The sequence below is a fragment of the Amblyomma americanum genome, unplaced genomic scaffold, assembly GCF_052857255.1.
Source record: "Amblyomma americanum isolate KBUSLIRL-KWMA unplaced genomic scaffold, ASM5285725v1 scaffold_19, whole genome shotgun sequence".
Lineage (NCBI taxonomy): Eukaryota > Metazoa > Arthropoda > Arachnida > Ixodida > Ixodidae > Amblyomma > Amblyomma americanum.
In genome coordinates, this window is record NW_027526491.1 from 422466 (window position 1) to 440903 (window position 18438).

The following is an 18438-nucleotide window of genomic DNA, read 5'->3' on the forward strand; positions in this document are numbered from 1 at the left end:
CCCACGCCATCTGCTCAGCGCGAGGTCTCATCCATCTCCGCGACGGCTGCTCTGAGCTCCTGGTGACTAACTTCTCTAACGAGCCCCGGCACCTTTTTCGTGCTACTGCCATCGCATTCGCCGACCCCTTAGCGGAGGTTTCTGAATGTTTCCTGTGCGCCCATCCCTTGACATCAGCCCGGACCTTTCGGTGACTCAACAGCGAGAACTACGTGCCCGTCTTCACATTCAGCGGCAGCAGGGCACGGATGCACGCCGCTACAACCTCCGTCATCGGCACGTCGAATACCATCCGGGAGACCAAGTTTGGGTGTGGACCCCGGTACGCCGCCCAGGCTTGTCTGAAAAACTGATGTGCCGTTACTTTGGACCGTACCGAGTTTTGCGCCGCGTTACCGAAGTGACCTACGAAGTTCTTCCTGACGGGACTGTGCAGCCTCAGCGTCGTCCACCCCGCTCTGAGGTTGTGCACGTTGTCCGCATGAAACCCTACTTCACGCGGTAATGGATAGTACGCTCAGTGTTCTGCTAGTTTTCGCGTGGGACACCTTCGCCCACCTCCCTTGTACATTTTTGTGTGCTTGTGCTGTTTTTTTTTTCTCTTTCCACTGCCCATACTGCAACCCCGCTTTTGTTTTTCTTTTTTTTTTGGAGGGGGAGTAATGCCACCTGGTGTTCTCAGGTGGCGCTGAAGTGTCTTGGAAGACGTTGAAGTGTCTCGCGCTGGCTGGCTGGCTGGCTGCTTGCTGTATTCTGCTGGTTAGCGACCTGTCTCCCTGTTTTCCGTTACATATTTTGGTGTCTCCCTGTTTTCCGTTACAATATCATCAAAGATTGATCTTTGTTCCTGTGCGCTGCTTTGTAGTTACGAAGAGAACAAAAATATGAAACAAGAACAAAAACCCACTAAGACAATGTGCCAAACTTAGTGGGCTGTCGTTGTTCCATCTTTTTTGTCTTCATCGTAGCCACAAGCAGCGCGCATAACCAAAAGCGCTAACCCAAATAGCCCCAGTAGCAGCGTTACTGAGGTCATGATTTGTGTTAGCACTGAGTAGAGAAAAAAAGTTCTCACTTGGCAGGCTATAATGCATTATATCGTCAATACAGGAACGACTGATGCATTACCAACATTGATTTCCTCTAATAACAGTGACATGGCAGCTCAGAAAACATAAAAGCTCCCTAAGGAAGTGAACAACTTTCACCAGTTTCATAAAACAAAATTGCTTTCAATGTCTCTCCTTTTTTTTCTAGAAGATCATTATCAGCCGAATTACATTCAATGCAGGACAAAGCTGCTCACAATAATCTCCAAATAATCCTGTCTTTCACCACCCAGGGCCACCCTATTCCAGGACATTTCCCCTATCTCATCTCCATGTCTACTCTCTACCACTCCTGGTTACGTTTTCTTTCCTTTCGAATCCATTCTGTTACCCTAAAAGAACAATGTTCAACTGTTAACACTGTCCACTGCATGGTCTGACATCAATAGGAAGACTAGTCTGATCTCCCAGCCTGTATGCAGTGTTGAAGGAAGCCAAAAGCCACTGAAACCAAAAAAAGCATAGAGTAGATCACCACACGTGACTGCAGAGGTCATGGGTTCGGATCCCACTGGCAGCATGTGGTTGTCTTCTCTTCTTATTTCTACTAATCAATTATCATTCAGGTAAGCAATGATTACACTGCTAATTTCCGCTTCACCAACACAACAAATAAAAAAATAATTCCCACGTGCTTTCCTTGGTTTTGAGCGGCTGTTGGCTTCCGTCATATGTGACATAATGAGCCCCTCATTTCCGTGTCCTTATCTGTTGTATGTAGTGCTGCAGTGATTGTTGCTCACACTATGCTTGACTAGAACGTGATCCCCAAATGCATAACTGGCTGTGTACAACTGCACCCAATGTAAGGATTCTTCAGGCCAACGACAATGCTGACCGACTATCTTGGTGTGATTCTCTTTCTGCTGCAGGTGCTGTGGGGAGGCTGGTGTGTCATCAGCCCCGAGTACCGGTTTTACTTTGCGGGCGACACAGGCTACTGTGACGTTTTCAAGCAAATTGGGCAGGCGTACGGGCCTTTCGATGTGGCTGCTATTCCCATCGGAGCGTATGAGCCCAGGTGAGATGTACATGCCAAGAATTGCGTAATTATCACCATTGTTTTTTTTTACTTCACCTACTGCCTCCCCTTGGCAAAGCTCTTTCAGTGACATTATCTTTTGTGTGAACTGCTACAATTATACTCCACGACAACTTTTTCTGGCAATGGAGCAGAAGCCATGCTGAAACTCGCACTCTGTTCCTGCGCAACGAAATGCATTCCCGCCCCTGTCCTTGTGACACCCCTGTACATATGTGCTGTTCACAACAAACCACTAGAAGCCAGGTTAAAATGCCAGCTGAATGCGCCATGTCAAAAACTTATGACAGAACGCACCATTTCTTATTTTGGCTATGAAACAGGTGTCTCAACACTTTACAGCACATAGATTAATACATTGCAGTAGCAATCATCATGTAATTTCTCATCGGCAACATACCATAATCTCACTGACTGACTGCAAAAATGCAACTGGTGGCCCCATTCTGGCAAGGTTTTGCAACTTTCAGGTGTACGTCAAAAGTGCTGCAAGCAGTGCAATGCTAAAATGAAACAACTATTAACTTCGATTACGTCTCTCCTCTAAAGTGTGTTCTGGCAATGTACGAAGCCAAAGAAAGTCCTTTTTCTTTCCAGTCCTTTCCAGAACCAACAATGCAATACCAACTAGATCAACAGAAGGCGATTCTCCTCCAGAGAACTGGTGCATTCTAAAATTGGAGTACCGAACATTCAAAAATTAAGAACGCTAAACCCGGCTCGAGCACCACTAATTTATGTTTGTGCAGAAAAACAGCAGCGCTATGCCAGTTCGCTATCGTTAAGAAAAAGTACAGGATGATAAGCAATGAGCTCTATGCATGCTTTTACGAAGGCGCTCTTTGATGGCTTAATAGAAAACTGCTTGCATTGTATGTGGGAGGTACTGGGCTCAAATCCTGTTACAGCCTGTTACATATTCAAACCCTCCCGTTCAGCTCACCCAGGGGAGGCAGCGTCTGAAAAAGATGCCACGTGTTCCCTCAGACCGCACTGTCTTTCAGTGCTTGCAATGGCTGCACGATCCTTAACTCACTGTAACAAGAGGAACATGCAACACAACATAATAAAGCACAGAGAACGCCCATGTTTTCTAGAATTTCATACTTTCATCAGTTTGCGGGAACACGATGGCCGCAGGTGGCACAGGACCAGGTTAATTGGAGAGACATGGGAGAGGCCTTTGCCCTGCAGTGGGCTTAGTCAGGCTGCTGATGATGGGCTCCATAATAAATCATAAGAGCCATTATCATCTCAAGGTTCAGAATCACCAATGTGCAGTGTGAAACAGAACAGTTTGTGGTAAACTGCTATATACCCACTCCACGTCTTTGCCGCCTAACACCCACATATCTCAGCATGGTCCACCCTATGTCACCTTCACATGCGTAGTGCTGATTTCCTCTAGTGTCCGACAAACATATGACTTTGGCTCAAGTTCGAAACATTTGGAACGTTGTGCAGTGGCTGCATTTGCAAAGCAGAGAAAATTATGCTAAAAATTTTCAGAAACGATGAAACAAAATTCAGCAGTGTGCTCGAAAGAAAGCAGCAAACTACAGTCAGTGCAGCAGCTGCTTGTGAGGTCACATGCCCTGTGCCATGTTGCAGGTGGTTCATGAAGTACCAGCACGTGAACCCCGAGGAAGCAGTTCTTATCCACAAGGATGTGCGCAGCCGTGCCACGCTGGCAGTGCATTGGGGAACCTTTACGCTTGCCAATGAGGTAAGACAGTTTTTCAGATTACTGCCTCGTACGATGAGCATGATATCTGGAAAGCTCGTTACAACAGACACTCCGATGGCACATTGTCAGGCACTGTACTCACTATAAGGTTTAATTCATCACACTTGATTTCAGCACATGCTGCAATGCCACAACTAAACAAAATACATGAGGTTCGGTGTTGTATAAATTGTAGTGGAGCTTTTTTTTGTGTGTGGTAGTGTTTACGAGCACATCCTTACAACCAAATTCTTCCAAGTGTTTGAAGCATTAGTTAGAGGACCATAGACACCTAATTTCAGTTATGTTTTCTTTTTTCAAATGATCTGTGGACATTAGAATATGTGGTTCAACACATGGTATTCACCAACGACCACAAAATAATCCATAATTGAAATTGTTTTTGATGCTGTTCTGGTTTCAGTTTCATCAACCGAACGATGGCTGTGACGTGTAGGGAGTGTTTAGGTCACATGACACACGAAAAGAACTGCAAAATTATTGCTGATGCATAGTTTTAATTCACTACAACGGTTAGGCCGGCCTGGTTCAAGAGCTGGAGTGACAAAAAAACGACATGTCAGCAGTTATATTGCAGTTTTTTTTCATGCCTCAAGTGTTTCAAGAAGACGATGATGATGATGATTAATTTTTCTGGTGCTGGGGTGGCTTTGGCCAAAGACCTTCATGGCACAAGGTATTTTCTTCTACTCAAGATGGGATCAAAATACCCGTTTTAAATGCATTTTACCCCAGTTAATCCGAGCACCAGGCCAGGGCAAAGCCTGTACCCATTGTATCACGGGTGGATACCCGGCGGCACTGGGAATCGAACCCCGCACCTCCCACATACGAGGCAAATGCTCGAGCCACTAAAGCACTGCTGCAGTATGTTTTAAGATGAACACAATAAAATTTACTTTCTTGTTAATCTTAAGCGTTATTACACTAGCTTATTGAGATGTTCATCAAAAATCTGTCCTCAAGTAGCAAGACACCGCAAGGGTGGATAGCTGTCACCTACTCCAGTCCATTTTCAGCACAATAAATGTGCATTCAGACTATGTAACCTGTTGCCATATGGCATATTAGGAACTTATTCGCACAATCGTGCGTGAGGAGCTTCACAAATTTTGTAGCCCGTCGCAGCCTGCGCTCGGTTCCATCTCCGCTCTTGTACGAGAGGAGGTGCAACAGGCGTTCCGGGGCCCTGTTCCTGTGGTCGACGTACCACCTCTGCCTGGGGACTACCACCGTCCGACGTACGCCGAAGTTGCAAGGCGTCCGGCTCCCGCTTCGCCGCCACCAATTCACGCCACGCCTCAAGCCCCGCGGCCCTCTGTGCAACCGGTGCAGTACTTCGAGGATCGTCGAGCACCCCTCCGAAAGGCCGACGTTTGGCGTACACCTAACCGACGACCGCTCTGTTTTCACTGCGGAGAGCCAGGTCATCTTTATCGAAATTGTTATTACCGACGCATCGGCATCCAAGGCTTCCGCACCGACTCACCGAGACCCCGTCAAGGTGAACGACCCCCTGAAATTGAAGAATTCCTTGCGGACCAGCGCAATCCATCCCGAGCGCAGCGGCAGTCGCGCTCACCCTCACCGAGGCGCTCTTCCCCGACACCTCCCGGCTTCTCGCGAGCGGCACCGGGCCGATCGCCAAGTCCTCGTCGGGAAAACTGAAACCCGCGACCTTCGGGGGCGAGGTCGCTGGGGGGCGCTGTGCTGAAGACCTCCCGTCGTCGCCGCTACAATCCGACAAAAACCCGCCGACGCCATCACTAGAGTTAAAAAACCGCGTTTCTTTAGAAATACCCGTTCTTATCGATGGTCGCAGAGTAAGCGCATTAGTTGATACCGGGGCCGATTATTCGATCTTAAGTGGACAACTGGCGACCATTCTGGAAAAAAGTGATTACCCCTTGGCCTGGCGCGCACCTTCGAACTGCCGGCGGTCATCTGGTTACGCCCAAGGGTATGTGCACTGCTCGCGTTCAGATCAGCAAGTCCACGTTCGTCGTCAGCTGCATCGTCCTGGGCGAGTGTTCTCGGGACCTAATCCTCGGCATCGACTTTCTGCGGGAGTATGGAGCAATTATCGATCTGCGCAACCGAATCGTCATGTTTTCCACAGAGCAAGCCGCCGAACTCGACAACTCCTGCCAACGCAGTGCCGCACTTCGCGTTTTCGCCGACAGCGTCACACTTCCGCCCCGTAGCAGTGTTTTGATTGAAGTCGCCTGTGCTGAGTTGCACGACGCTGAAGCAGTCGCCGAGGCTAATCATTCGCTCCTCCTGACTCAAGGCATCTGCGCCGCTTGAAGCTTACTAACAATTCGCGCTGGCCGGTCTGCGATCCTTGTTACAAATTTTTCTCCAGAGCACCGGCACCTTTTCTCTGGAACTGCGATCGCTACCGCTGAAGCGGTTGTGGATGTTCCGGTCTGCTTTGCGTTCGCGGCAGCGGCCCCTGACGACCAATCATCGCGCGCCACTGACGACCAATCTGTTCCGAATGTCGACATCAACTGCAACCTCCCCGAAGGAAAGCGCCTGGCCTTAGAGCACTTGCTATTGGAGTATAAACAGTGTTTCGCTTCTTCGTCGAAAGTTCGTCAAACGCCCCTAACGCAACACCGGATCATTACGTATGACGACGCTCGCCCTATCCGCCAGCAGCCTTATCGTGTTTCCGCCAAAGAACGGGAAGTAATCCAAAAGCAAGTTCAGGAGATGATTGACGACGGTGTAGTTCAACCTTCCCAAAGCCCGTGGTCTTCGCCTGTTGTCCTTGTTAAAAAGAAGGATGGAACACTTCGATTCTGCGTGGACTACCGTAAATTAAACAATGTGACTAAAAAGGACGTCTACCCGTTGCCCCGCATTGATGACTCCCTGGACAGATTACGGCGTGCTAAGTACTTTTCATCCATTGACCTGAAGAGCGGTTATTTGCAAATTGAAGTGGACGAACGGGACCGCGAAAAAACTGCCTTCGTTACACCAGATGGCCTCTATGAATTCAAAGTGCTGCCTTTTGGCTTGTGCTCTGCGCCAGCGACGTTTCAACGGATGATGGACACTGTCCTCACCGGCCTCAAGTGGCAAAGTTGTCTTGTATACCTGGACGACGTTGTCGTTTTTTCAGAAACTTTTGAACAGCATCTCGTGCGCCTGCGAACTGTCCTCAGAGCCCTCCATTCCGCTGACCTTACGCTGAAGCCCCAGAAGTGCCACTTCGGTTACACAGAGCTCAGGTTCCTCGGTCACGTTGTGAGCGCCGACGGAGTTCGACCCGACCCCGACAAGACAGCCGCCGTCGCCAATTTTCCTACTCCGACTGACAAGAAAGCTGTCCAGCGTTTTCTGGGTCTCTGTGCATATTACCGACGGTTTATTGCGGACTTCGCAAAGATTGCAGAGCCGTTGACGCGCCTCACCAGGAGCAACACCTCCTTCGTTTGGACAATAGACCAAGAGACGGCTTTCTCTTCGCTCCGCCAACGCCTTCAGACATCTCCCGTTCTTGCACACTTCGACGAAGAGGCCGACACCGAGATCCACACCGACGCCAGCAATATCGGTCTTGGAGCTGTCCTTGTCCAACACCAAGAGGGCATTGAGAGAGTTATAGCCTATGCTAGCCGTACTCTCTCCCGCGCCGAACGCAATTACTCTACGTCAGAGAAGGAATGCCTTGCTGTCGTATGGGCCACCATGAAATTTCGCCCTTACCTTTACGGCCGCGCATTCAAAGTCGTAACCGACCACCACTGCCTATGCTGGCTGGCTAATTTGCGAGACCCGTCTGGACGATTGGCCCGCTGGAGTTTACGGCTCCAAGAATTCGACATTACCATCGTATATAAGTCGGGCCGTAAACACGAAGACGCCGACACGCTGTCGCGTGCACCACTCGACTCTTCCGGTCCCGAAATCGACGACGACAGCGGTTTCCTCGGTATACTTAATGCATCGGACATAATAGCCCGGCAGCGGGCTGACACGGACCTCCGACCGCTGATTGACAACCTTGAAGGTCACGCCATGCCTCTACCACGACACTTCGCTCGACGTCTCGGCTCTTTCTGTTTGCGCGAAGGTATCTTATACAAGAAGAACTCGAGAGGCCAAGAAAGAGCTTACCTTCTGGTACTTCCGGCCGATCTTCGCGCCGACATTTTATTGGCATGCCACGACGAGCCCACTTCAGGCCATCTGGGTTTTTCTCGGACGCTCGCCAGGATACGCAACATGTACTACTGGCCCGGACTCTCGGACGATGTCCAAAGGTACGTAAAAAGCTGCCGTGAATGCCAGCGCCGGAAGACGCCACCGCTTAAGCCGGCGGGTTTTCTCAAGCCCGTTACTACACCCCGCTCTCCGTTCGATCAAATAGGAATGGACCTTCTCGGTCCTTTTCCGTTGTCACTCTCAGGAAACAAGTGGATCATAGTCGCTACTGACTATTTGACTCGCTACGCCGAGACCAAGGCGATACCCTGTGCCACAGCTTCAGAGGTCGCCGACTTTTTCATGCAAAACATCGTCTTGCGGCACGGAGCCCCTTCGTGCGTTATTACCGACAGAGGCACAGCGTTTACAGCGCAGCTAATCGACCATATATTTACGTTGAGCTGCACTAGCCATCGCAAGACCACAGCTTATCATCCGCAGAGCAATGGGCTAACCGAACGCTTAAACAAGACCATTGCGGACATGCTGTCAATGTACGTAGACGTTCAGCACAAAACTTGGGATGAGGTGCTACCGTACGTCACATTTGCGTACAACACGGCCCTCCAGGAGACTACACGCTTTACTCCCTTTCGTCTTGTATATGGACGTGAAGTCCAGAGCATGCTTGACGCGATGCTACCATGCCTCGATGACGACCAACTCGCACCCGATGTTCATGAAATTGCCCAACGCGCTGAAGAAGCCCGTCAGCTTGCCCGCGTACACATCGGCCCACCTAGTGTTGCCAGGTGGCGCAAGCTGTCCGATGGTGGCAAACGATGATGTGACTGCAGCAGCATGCACGGGCCGGTCGTAACTGGCGCAACGCTGTTGCAGGACCTTCTCCATCGTTGTGGCTTCCGAAAGAAATGCAGCAACTGTAGATGGTGGGCTGCGCACGAGGCCTGCGAACAGCTGCTCTTTGACGCCTCTCATTAAGTGCCGAAGTTTCTTCTCTTCAGGCATGGCAGGATCAGCTCTCCTGAAGAGCCGCGTCATGTCCTCGACGTACATTTGTACGCTTTCGTTCGGTAGCTGGACGCGGGACTGGATTGCCCGCTCCGCTCTTTCGCGGCGATCCGCGCTGGTGTAGGCCTCCAGCAGGCGACGGCGAAACTCTCGCCAGGAAGTTAGAACTTCCTCACGGTTCTCAAACCACGTGCGGGCGCCATCCTCTAGGCTAAAGTAGACGTTTCTTAGTTTCGCGGCGTCGTCCCACTGGTTATAAGCAGCCACACGCTCGAAGTGAAGGAACCAGTCCTCCACGTCTTCGAAAAGGTCCCCGTGGAAGGCCTTGGGAACCCGCGGGGTCTGCAAGGTATAGTGGGCAGGTGTAGCACCGGCAGCTTGCGTGAGAATACCGGTGGCTGGTATCATGACTGTCGCGAGTGGTCCAAGCTCCGGTGAAAGTCCCTGCAGCCTCCGGCTGAAGCGGTGTACCGGGGTGTCAATCGGCGCAGGGCTGGCGGCACGGCTCCCTGGAGGGGTTTCTTGCATGGGATACTCGTACCCAGCACCTCCACCAAATTGTCACGGAGTTCTCACGGAGAGACGCTTCAACAGCTGGAGTCGGCAAGAGGAGACGGTAATGGCGGCCGATCCGCGAAAGCACGATCGCAACCTCATCGTCTTCGCGGACAGCTTGCGCCACCTGGCAGCACTAGGTGGCAATATGAAGTACCACAAGCGATGGCAATAAACAAATTTAAGCACTTTTTCCCCCCCTAATAGAGGACACTTGAATTGGGGAGTGGTGTTTAGCATAAAGGTATGTTCAGGTTGAATGTGTTCTTTTTCTGATGTAATACAATCAAAAGATAAGGGGCACTTAGAGCCGCAGGTACTTAATTTTGGATCAATGCAATATAGTGATTCACATCAGCCTGCCAACCAATGAGTGCGCTATCAGGATGTGCTGCAAGGATAGGTAACTCAGAGAACAGTATCCTGTATGGTCATGTGGTTCAAATGGACGTGACCTATGTGCACCTTGATGCGACACACTTGTGGTGGTAGGGGGGTACACTATAGCTATCTACATTGCTCCTTCATTCCAGGAGAGAGCCACAGGTTTGGGAGTTTTTTTTGGGGTGTGCAGACTCTAGAGGAAGAAAACTAATTATTTTTCTTTTTATTTCTCCTTCCTCCCTTTCGTGCTTTTCCAGTACTACCTCGACCCTCCCGTGAAACTGCGCGAAAGTCTCGATCGCCACGGCATATCGCCCCGCGAGTTCTTCACGTTGAAGCACGGCGAGTCGCGGCTGCTGCACGCAACGACTTCGAACCGAACGTCCCGTGTGTTACCCTGACGACCGTGCTAGGGCGTGTCTGATTTCGATGTTTTTGGTTGTTTCCTCAACCTTCTGGCCGTGGCTTGATCCTCGGCTGTGTGTCGCAGCAAGGCTGACATCAACGGTGGCCCGCGACATCAACGCAGAAGGGATGCACTGCTGCTGTCATCAACAGCGCAAGTGGTGACGGCACTTACCTCCAAATGCAAGCAGTCAGCATCGACTACATGAGTGGCCTTGTTTTTCTCTCTTGATTTTCGTCGGGTGCAAGCAACAACTGCACTGAAAGATCAGAGACTGGAAATATCGCAAGCCAGCAGCAGCCATGTTGTTGGCTGCTTGTTTGTTTGTTTTTATTTGTGTGTGTGTGTGTTCCTGTGTGAGTGTGTGCAAACAGTGGTCCTTGAAGCGGATTCGAAGCATTGTCCTCGAGGAACGGTTTGGCTATTGTATGGCATGCATGTGGGTACACAGAGCCTGGTTTCACGAAGGCACTACACTTCAGCAGGGTGATTATTCCGTGCCCCTCGGGACATCCGACACTCGAAACTACGATTGGGCAAGGGGCTCTTTATTGTTGAGAGAAGAGTTGTTGTTGCTGTTGTTATTGTTATTGTGACTGTTTATTCTTGTTAACTGCAGACGTTGCTGGGCGAAAGGGGTTGTAAGAAATCTTTTTTTGGGTCACAGCGGCCTCTCTGCAGTTTTGAGAATTTTTTTCTTTTTTTGATTCCCTTGCAGCCATGTTTCACGGCTGACAAGCGAAGTATTCCCCCTTAATGCACATAGGAGTGAAACTATTTAATGTGGATTTCCTACGGTCGTGTTTTCCGTGCCTTAACTTAGTGTGGTATTTATAAGTACCTGTTCCAGATCGTCTGTGCAATCATTTATGCACTCCCTTAAATGTCACTGCTTAGAAATTGAAGCTCTCCTTACTTTTATAGTGCAAAGCTAACCATTTGTTACACCAGGTACTTTTGTCCACTTCACCGAAACTAGTCAGCATTGTCCAGCTTTTGACAAATACTTTAAGCATTTTCTTTTGTGCCCAGCTCGATTCCAAAAGTGGCCTGCCCATTAACATAAGCTTGTGTGAAACACTGCTTTTTTTTTTGAGCAATCACAAATTGTTTGGTACCCGGTGAAGTGAGCCAGCCAGGCAGGCCACTAGCAAATATGCTTCGGAGAAGTGCCGGTGATAGTTAAATGTGTACTTCAAAGGTTATGCTCCCTTCAGGTTGTGTTTTCTAATTAACTTCCTCTTGCTGACTCCTTTCTCTAACTGAAACTTTCCCATGTTTGCAAGAGTTTCCACATCCCTCACTCATCATCTCAGCAGAAAAAAAAAGAAAGAAAACGAAGAGACTTCTTTATTTACAAAAACGAAAAAACCAGCACTTCATTTCCAGAGAAGTTTACAACACCTTTAGGTTTTAAAAGAACCTTATACTGTCCACTAGCACTATTGCTGCAAAAGTATGTAGCAAATTCCGTCCTAATTTTAAAATGATTTGTGGCCCCCGTTTTCCTTTTGTGCTGCTCGAAATAATAGTACACCACTTGTACATGGAAAAGAAACCAACAACTGCTTTCACACACTCCGTATTAAACCAGGCAGTAAGAAAGGTGCTCAGATTCAGAAGATAAGTGGTTGGAAACACATCTTCTTCAACCATTCTTTTGCTATTGGCAAAGGCCTAAATGCGCCGATCTCCAGGCAGTAGTGACAACACGTAATGTAACAGAAAGTACCAGCTAACATTTGTGTGATTCCAGTCTTCACAAGCTTTCTTCATGCACATTACGACATTAATCATGGCACTTGAAGCAAGCAAAAGTTTTGTGTCAAAGTGTTATAAAATGCTGTTCTAAGCAACATGTACTTCAATGAACTATTTTACTTTACTGAACATTTTTTTTGAACACCTGCAATATTTCAGCACCCGTAATAAACATTAAGCATTTCTTGCAGGGTTCACACGTCCCTCATTTGTCATTTGATAATTCCAGCAATGCCATGTTCAGCAAGTACCAGCGACTCCTCTTATGAATGTGCACTTGCTACATGTTTCTGTGCATGTGTGAATCAGCTAGTGTCAGTAATGCAAAATAAAAGCTGGCAACAGATTTGAAACTGTAAGATTAAAACAAGGCTGACAGTTCCCGCCTGCTAACTTCACATGTCACTGCTCTGGAATCAATCACCTGTGTGTTGTTCCTCTGAAAGAATTAGCCATTTTTGTTCTCTTTTTATAATGCAAGATTGAGTGCAATACCCTGATGGCCAAGGTTTGTCTTTTCTGCATGTATTTTTCCTGGTCATGCAATGCATCCCATGTGTATGCATCCTTCTGCAATGTTTTAAACTGAACGTACTGTGTTCTGCCATAATCGAGGTTCCTTTTTTTTTTTGCCGCATCTCATACCTTGTTAACCTTGGAGGATGCTATGGAGGCAATCCAAGCGGAGCTGGTTTGAACCAAAACAGTGGCCCCCTCAGAATTTGTACGCCAATAGGAATGTTCATGTGCTTGTACTCTGCTTCGATGGGCGCTTACAAGATGACGCTTATCACTTGCTCCAATAAGCACTAATCTTTCACGTTTTGCTACACATGCGAGCCTAAAGCACCGATGCAGTGCTGAGATATAGGGAAAAATAAGAAATGCAAAAAAGGTACCAGGTATCGGCTGAATGCATTTTTTTCGGGTTTTTTTCCTAATGAAATCAAACAATGTATACTAAATTCAATGTCAGAGTTCACTTTCTTCGTCTTCAGATTTCGCTATTGTGTGTCGGCCTTTTCTTTTCACGTAAGTTCAAATGTTTACATTGAAAAACAAAACCTGTCATGCGTAAAATGCAAAAGGTCTGCTATTATTTAAGGTTTTGCCTTTTGGTTACTGATTTCTTTTCAGTTTAAGTGAATAGCGCACCACAATGTGTCTGCTTTCGACCCTGTATAGATTTCACTGTGTTTTGTTATAATACAATTATCAAGTGTGAGTGAAGAAGAAGCAATCTTTGTGCCCAACCTCATTCCCTTGTCAGTCTTATATTTTTTTTTCTAGAAAGGCTTTCAGCAGCATCTGTTAGTGCACAATTACTTTTAGTACGAACCAGCAGGAGAAGCAGCGACACAAAAGATTAAAGGTCACACAATAATCTTACCAAAATTATCACGCAGCAGCATTTGATGAGTATGACAGTGCAGCATTCTCATGAAAGTAAGATAAAAACTTAACAAAGGGTATTACACAAGCAATGCTTACATGCACAGAATATTCAACTTTCCCATTTAGAAGTTTTAATATCTGACGCTTTGCCTTGAATTCTGCATTCACACCAACAACCCCATTGTGTAGTATATGTAATAAGTCACTCGCACACAAAGTGCAGCACTACTATAGCACCACCTTTCCTAGCTCTCAGGCTCTGTTGTGGTTATTGCCATCACCAAGTGTTTTACTAGTTCCTAACAAGCAACATCAAATAGTTCATTTTTTGCAGCAGTTGTGGGAAAACAATAAAGCTGCCCTACTGTCACCTGGGTTGCTCAAACACTTTCCTCAGTCAGTAAAAACAGGTCCTTTGCATGGAATACAAACCCTTGCAAGCCAACAGGCGGAAAACACTCGTGAAATTTTGATATTGTACTTATCAGTTCGGGTGTGTGAGCTACCCTTGCAAGGCAGTTTTTGTTCACATATTGGCATGTTTAATTATACACCCGCACCAGAGCTGGTTAAATTTCCTGCCAGAATAGTTGTAGCTACCCTTATTATGAAGCAGGAGCATAGATGCTTAGGATGACTTCTTCCCGGTCAGTTCTTGTGATGTGCGCCTGCTGTACATGTTTCTGTCCGTTCTGCAGGCAGGTGTGCGCATCGTGATGTCACCACCTTCTTGCAGTTTACTTAAGGGCTGCTTTTATGCAATAAACTGTCGCAAAGAGTGTGCATCCTGCAAATTCCTTTGTCATTTAAGCTGGCCTCCTGCTGGTTCTTCATCTTTTACCTCTGGCGGAGGACTGAGAATCCTCGCCAGAATCCAACCACAGAGTGGAGTTTGGAAGGAACACTGAGGTCAACTTCATCCAATTTTTGTCCCCAGTAAAAATTATTTGTATGGCTCCTTTTGGGAACTTTGATGTTTGTTTGGCAGTAAAAAAAATGCCCTTATTGGCAAGAAAATTGGTCCCCCCCCCCCCGATAAGTTGCACCGAAAGGTTAGTTCTCCCATGAGACTTTGGTCGAAGTATCAGTTTTTTTCTCTCTAATTCAAACTCTTGATGTAAACAATGAAAAGGACTTCGTGATCGCCACTAGGAAGTGATTGGCACTGTAACCTAGCTTCAGAGATCCACATGCAAAAACAGTCTTGACATCATTGTAGTTTGCGTACGAAAATGGTTTTCTATACTTGTATTACATTTCTTTTGTTCACTTTTTTTTAGCTTGCGAAAGTTCAGTTCTGAGTGAAAATGAATTTTTTGTTACTAGAACATGACAATCTATCAATACAAGCTAATTTAATTTGTGCTCAATGTCTCTTAAACGTTGCCGCTTTTCCTTTGTAATACTAAGACACTTCATTCAGTGCCCGACTACTGGGAAAAGCATTGCGTGGCTATGACACAGCTCACTTGGTTCCTACAGCAACCCACGTGAAGCTCCACGCACACTGTTGAATCAAGCAATAAAAATGTTTAGTCTTGTTACTGTGGTGGATGTTTGCTTCTGTCTGTACACTTTGCTGCACTGACCAGCATTAGTAGGAAAAAAGCTAATTAAAAGCAGCATTGCTGGGTGAGGAAAGAACTCAAGACGCAGCATGAAGAGCTCATCAGAAATAATTTCATTTCAACATGCTTGCAAGGCCCGAAACTTTTAAGTGTAGCAGTGTTGCTTGATGAAGCTCACACAAGCTACTTTAGTAATCACCTTAGTACTCCAACACTGCTCATCAACATTTTTATATAGCTAAATTCAGGTTTGAGTTATACCATTACCCGCTGCAGTGGCTCAGTGTTTACGGCGGTCAGCTACTGAGTCCAAGGTCGCAGGATTGGAAGCATTTACATTTTGATGGGGACGAAATGCAAAAACAGTCATGCTGTGCGATGTAACACACTAGGTGCTCGAAATTAGCCCAAGCTCTCAGATACAGAAATTAGGATGGGCGAGTAAAATGAAAAAAATAAATAATATTGCCCAGCCCACATCACTTAAACCACAACGGGTGACTCATCCTTCTCCTTGATCCCTACAACCATAGCATATTTTGGGTGTCCACCATATGCCATAAAATTATTGTGCCACCGCTTTTATCGTAACCACACCACCCCCAGTCAATAACATTCATACCATAGTGGTTAATACCACACAGCAAAGGTAGTGGTAAACCTTCATGTCATTGAAGTGCACTTCTGTACATGGTTTCCACATTTCACTTATGTGCTATGCAGAACTGTCCTGAAAATTTGCAAAGTTACTTAAAGCAGAGCAACATCTGTACAGAGGAAAACCAAAACGACCATGGTAGAAGCTTACACACGCCAGCGTTTGCCATAACAAAAAGATAGTGCAGCTCACCTTCAATATTTAGTTTGTTTTTAGTGCAAAAGCAGTTCTAGCCGCACTACCCCGGTTTCATTCAGCAGTGTGTCTGTGTGAAGCCTCTGAGTAGCAAATGTAACTAGCCCACTGGGTCAGTGGACACCTCAATTGCCCTGTGAGTAGGCAGTGGCATTCACCAACAAATTCAGGCAGTTACTCACCTTTCCTTTTTTCAAAAATAGGGGAAGGTTTAGACTGGACTGATTTTGAGGAAAGGAAAAGTACATAACTGGCTCCCTGGGTCAGTGGACACCTCAATCCTGTTTTAAGGTACCTGTGGAAGTGGTGCCCACCTGCAAATAAATGTGCTTTTGCACAGTATTTCGTGCTTAGCAATGTTAAACTGCCAGCCAATTTCGGTGCAGTGCCACAGTCTAGTATCAAACGCAAGCTATATGCCGACAACTATAGTGATTCCATGAACACAATCAGAGCATACTGAGTTCCTTAGAAGCTCAAACGAAGTGGTCGAAGGCTGCATAAAGATGGCTTTAACTGATCAGAATAGAGCTTTGATGATCTGCTGGCAGTTAGACCAATGCTTTCTCACTTTCCAAAACCACACCACAATGTCGTAAATTCTGTACACGTCTCATGGGTTAGAAAACATTCTGTCTTGTCGCATATAGCTATGGTATGGGCTAAGAGCAATGCTCTATGAAGGGCCCTGACGGGTTTCAAAGATGTGAGGCCTTGCAATACCTGATTGCAGGGGTATTCCTGCACATTTTGAGACAAGTTGATGGCACTTACAGAATTGCTGCTTATAAAAATGACAGGCACATTGATACAGCTTCCATGGTGTTGAATTGGCAGATGAAAAGGATAAGGAAAAGACTACAGAAATAACACACTTAAACCTTGTCTAACTAAAATAGCATGCAAGCAGCAAAAGATCCAACAGTCAACCAGCTATACACACTGACAACCCCCAAACACACAACACAAAGGAACCTGGCTGGACTGATGAGCTCAGGAAGTTTGCTGGAACAAGGCAGTCGTAGCTGGTGCAAGAGAGGAGCCACAAGAGGTCGCAGGATGTGGACTCGTCATGCATCGGATTTGCTGCTGTATTTGCATAGACTTATTTTACACAGCTGATGATATCAGCCGGTGCATCTAAATCTTTCACCTTTAGCACCAGCCGCCCACTGCTCCCAGCATCACTGATTTTCTGGACATTCATACAGTAGAGGGACACACATAACAGTTCCCACCAGCGGATAGTCTGGTTTCTTCACAAGCACGTACCACTATTACCACAGCACACTATCACTAGTATAGACAAAATGCAAATTATAATGAAAAATGGGAATACTTAGATAGAGAGGACCTAGTAGTAGTGCTACAAATGAAAAGCAGCCATGACTGTTCAACCTATATTAATTAAACACTTCTTGTATCCATTTTATCATCTGCTCTGCTCTATTTTTGGCTCATTCAACAACGCTCACGCGCGAAATACCAATTTAGCCCTCTGTGACCGAGGCCGCGTCACAAGTATTCCCACATCTCTGTGTGGCACACCTAATAGCTATCGGCACTGATAAACTGATCCGATTAAAAAGAACGGCGTACCGATCGCACTTTTGCAAGTGCTTGCTACGTTCATTGAAAACAAAACTGTGCCCCACTGCACGCGTTCGTCAGGAAAATACATGCTCAAAACCTTTTTATAAACTCATTTAAAGCATTAAATAGAACACAGCGGAGGTACTGATATTGCAGACCAAACGTTACGAACTTTTACACTTTCTATGCTTACGGCAGACCGCAACTCAAGTAGAGCGAACTAGTTCATTCTAACTCTGCTTTCGACACATTGTGCCACATTCTAATTTCGCTCTAGTTTTAGCTCTACAACCTTGGTCTGCTTTTCCGCCCTCGACAGCATTATGCCAAAAACTAAGCATGCTTCAAGAAGCAAGAGCAGCAAGATCTGAATGCCATCCCAACAAAGCGAGCACAAAATGGGACGCATTTATGCGCTTTGAACGTACACTGCGCCGCCTGCAGCATGCAAAATCAGTGCCACGCGCTTTACGCTTTTGTCATCCCTGTTCGAACCGCCAGCAGTGCAATGCGTACACTGACGCGTATTCGTACATACCTGCGGCGCCTGCAGCTGCCTTGGTCGCACATGCGTAGTCCTAGCTCACTATATGAGAGCAAAATAAAGGCTGCCAGAAGTTGACGAGCAAATACACACCGTGAAGCTGTTCCCGTGTCCCTCCAAAGACCACTCCCCGCGGAAACAAACTTGGCGCCGACCCGCAACTGCCGTCCTTCGACACCTTTCCCCGCCGTATAAATCAAGTTAAAAAATAAAAACCAAATATAAGTTTTGTAGTTGTGGCGTCATCTCTTGACAATAATTTAAACTTTCTGTGAGTACTTTAGGCAA

The 18438-nt window shown here is 46.9% G+C and overlaps 2 protein-coding genes across 2 annotated transcripts in view; both read left to right on the plus strand.

Annotated features, from left to right (window-relative positions):
- Positions 1 to 18438, plus strand: part of LOC144111955 (uncharacterized) — a 319997-nt gene that overhangs the window by 96744 nt on the left and 204815 nt on the right. The gene's annotated exons all lie outside the window — the stretch shown is intronic.
- Positions 1789 to 11837, plus strand: LOC144111933 (N-acyl-phosphatidylethanolamine-hydrolyzing phospholipase D-like). The gene is made up of 3 exons (XM_077645023.1): positions 1789 to 2130; positions 3763 to 3877; positions 10288 to 11837. The coding sequence occupies exons 1-3, from the start codon at positions 1940 to 1942 to the stop codon at positions 10429 to 10431; spliced, it is 450 nt and encodes a 149-aa protein (XP_077501149.1). The 5' UTR covers positions 1789 to 1939; the 3' UTR covers positions 10432 to 11837.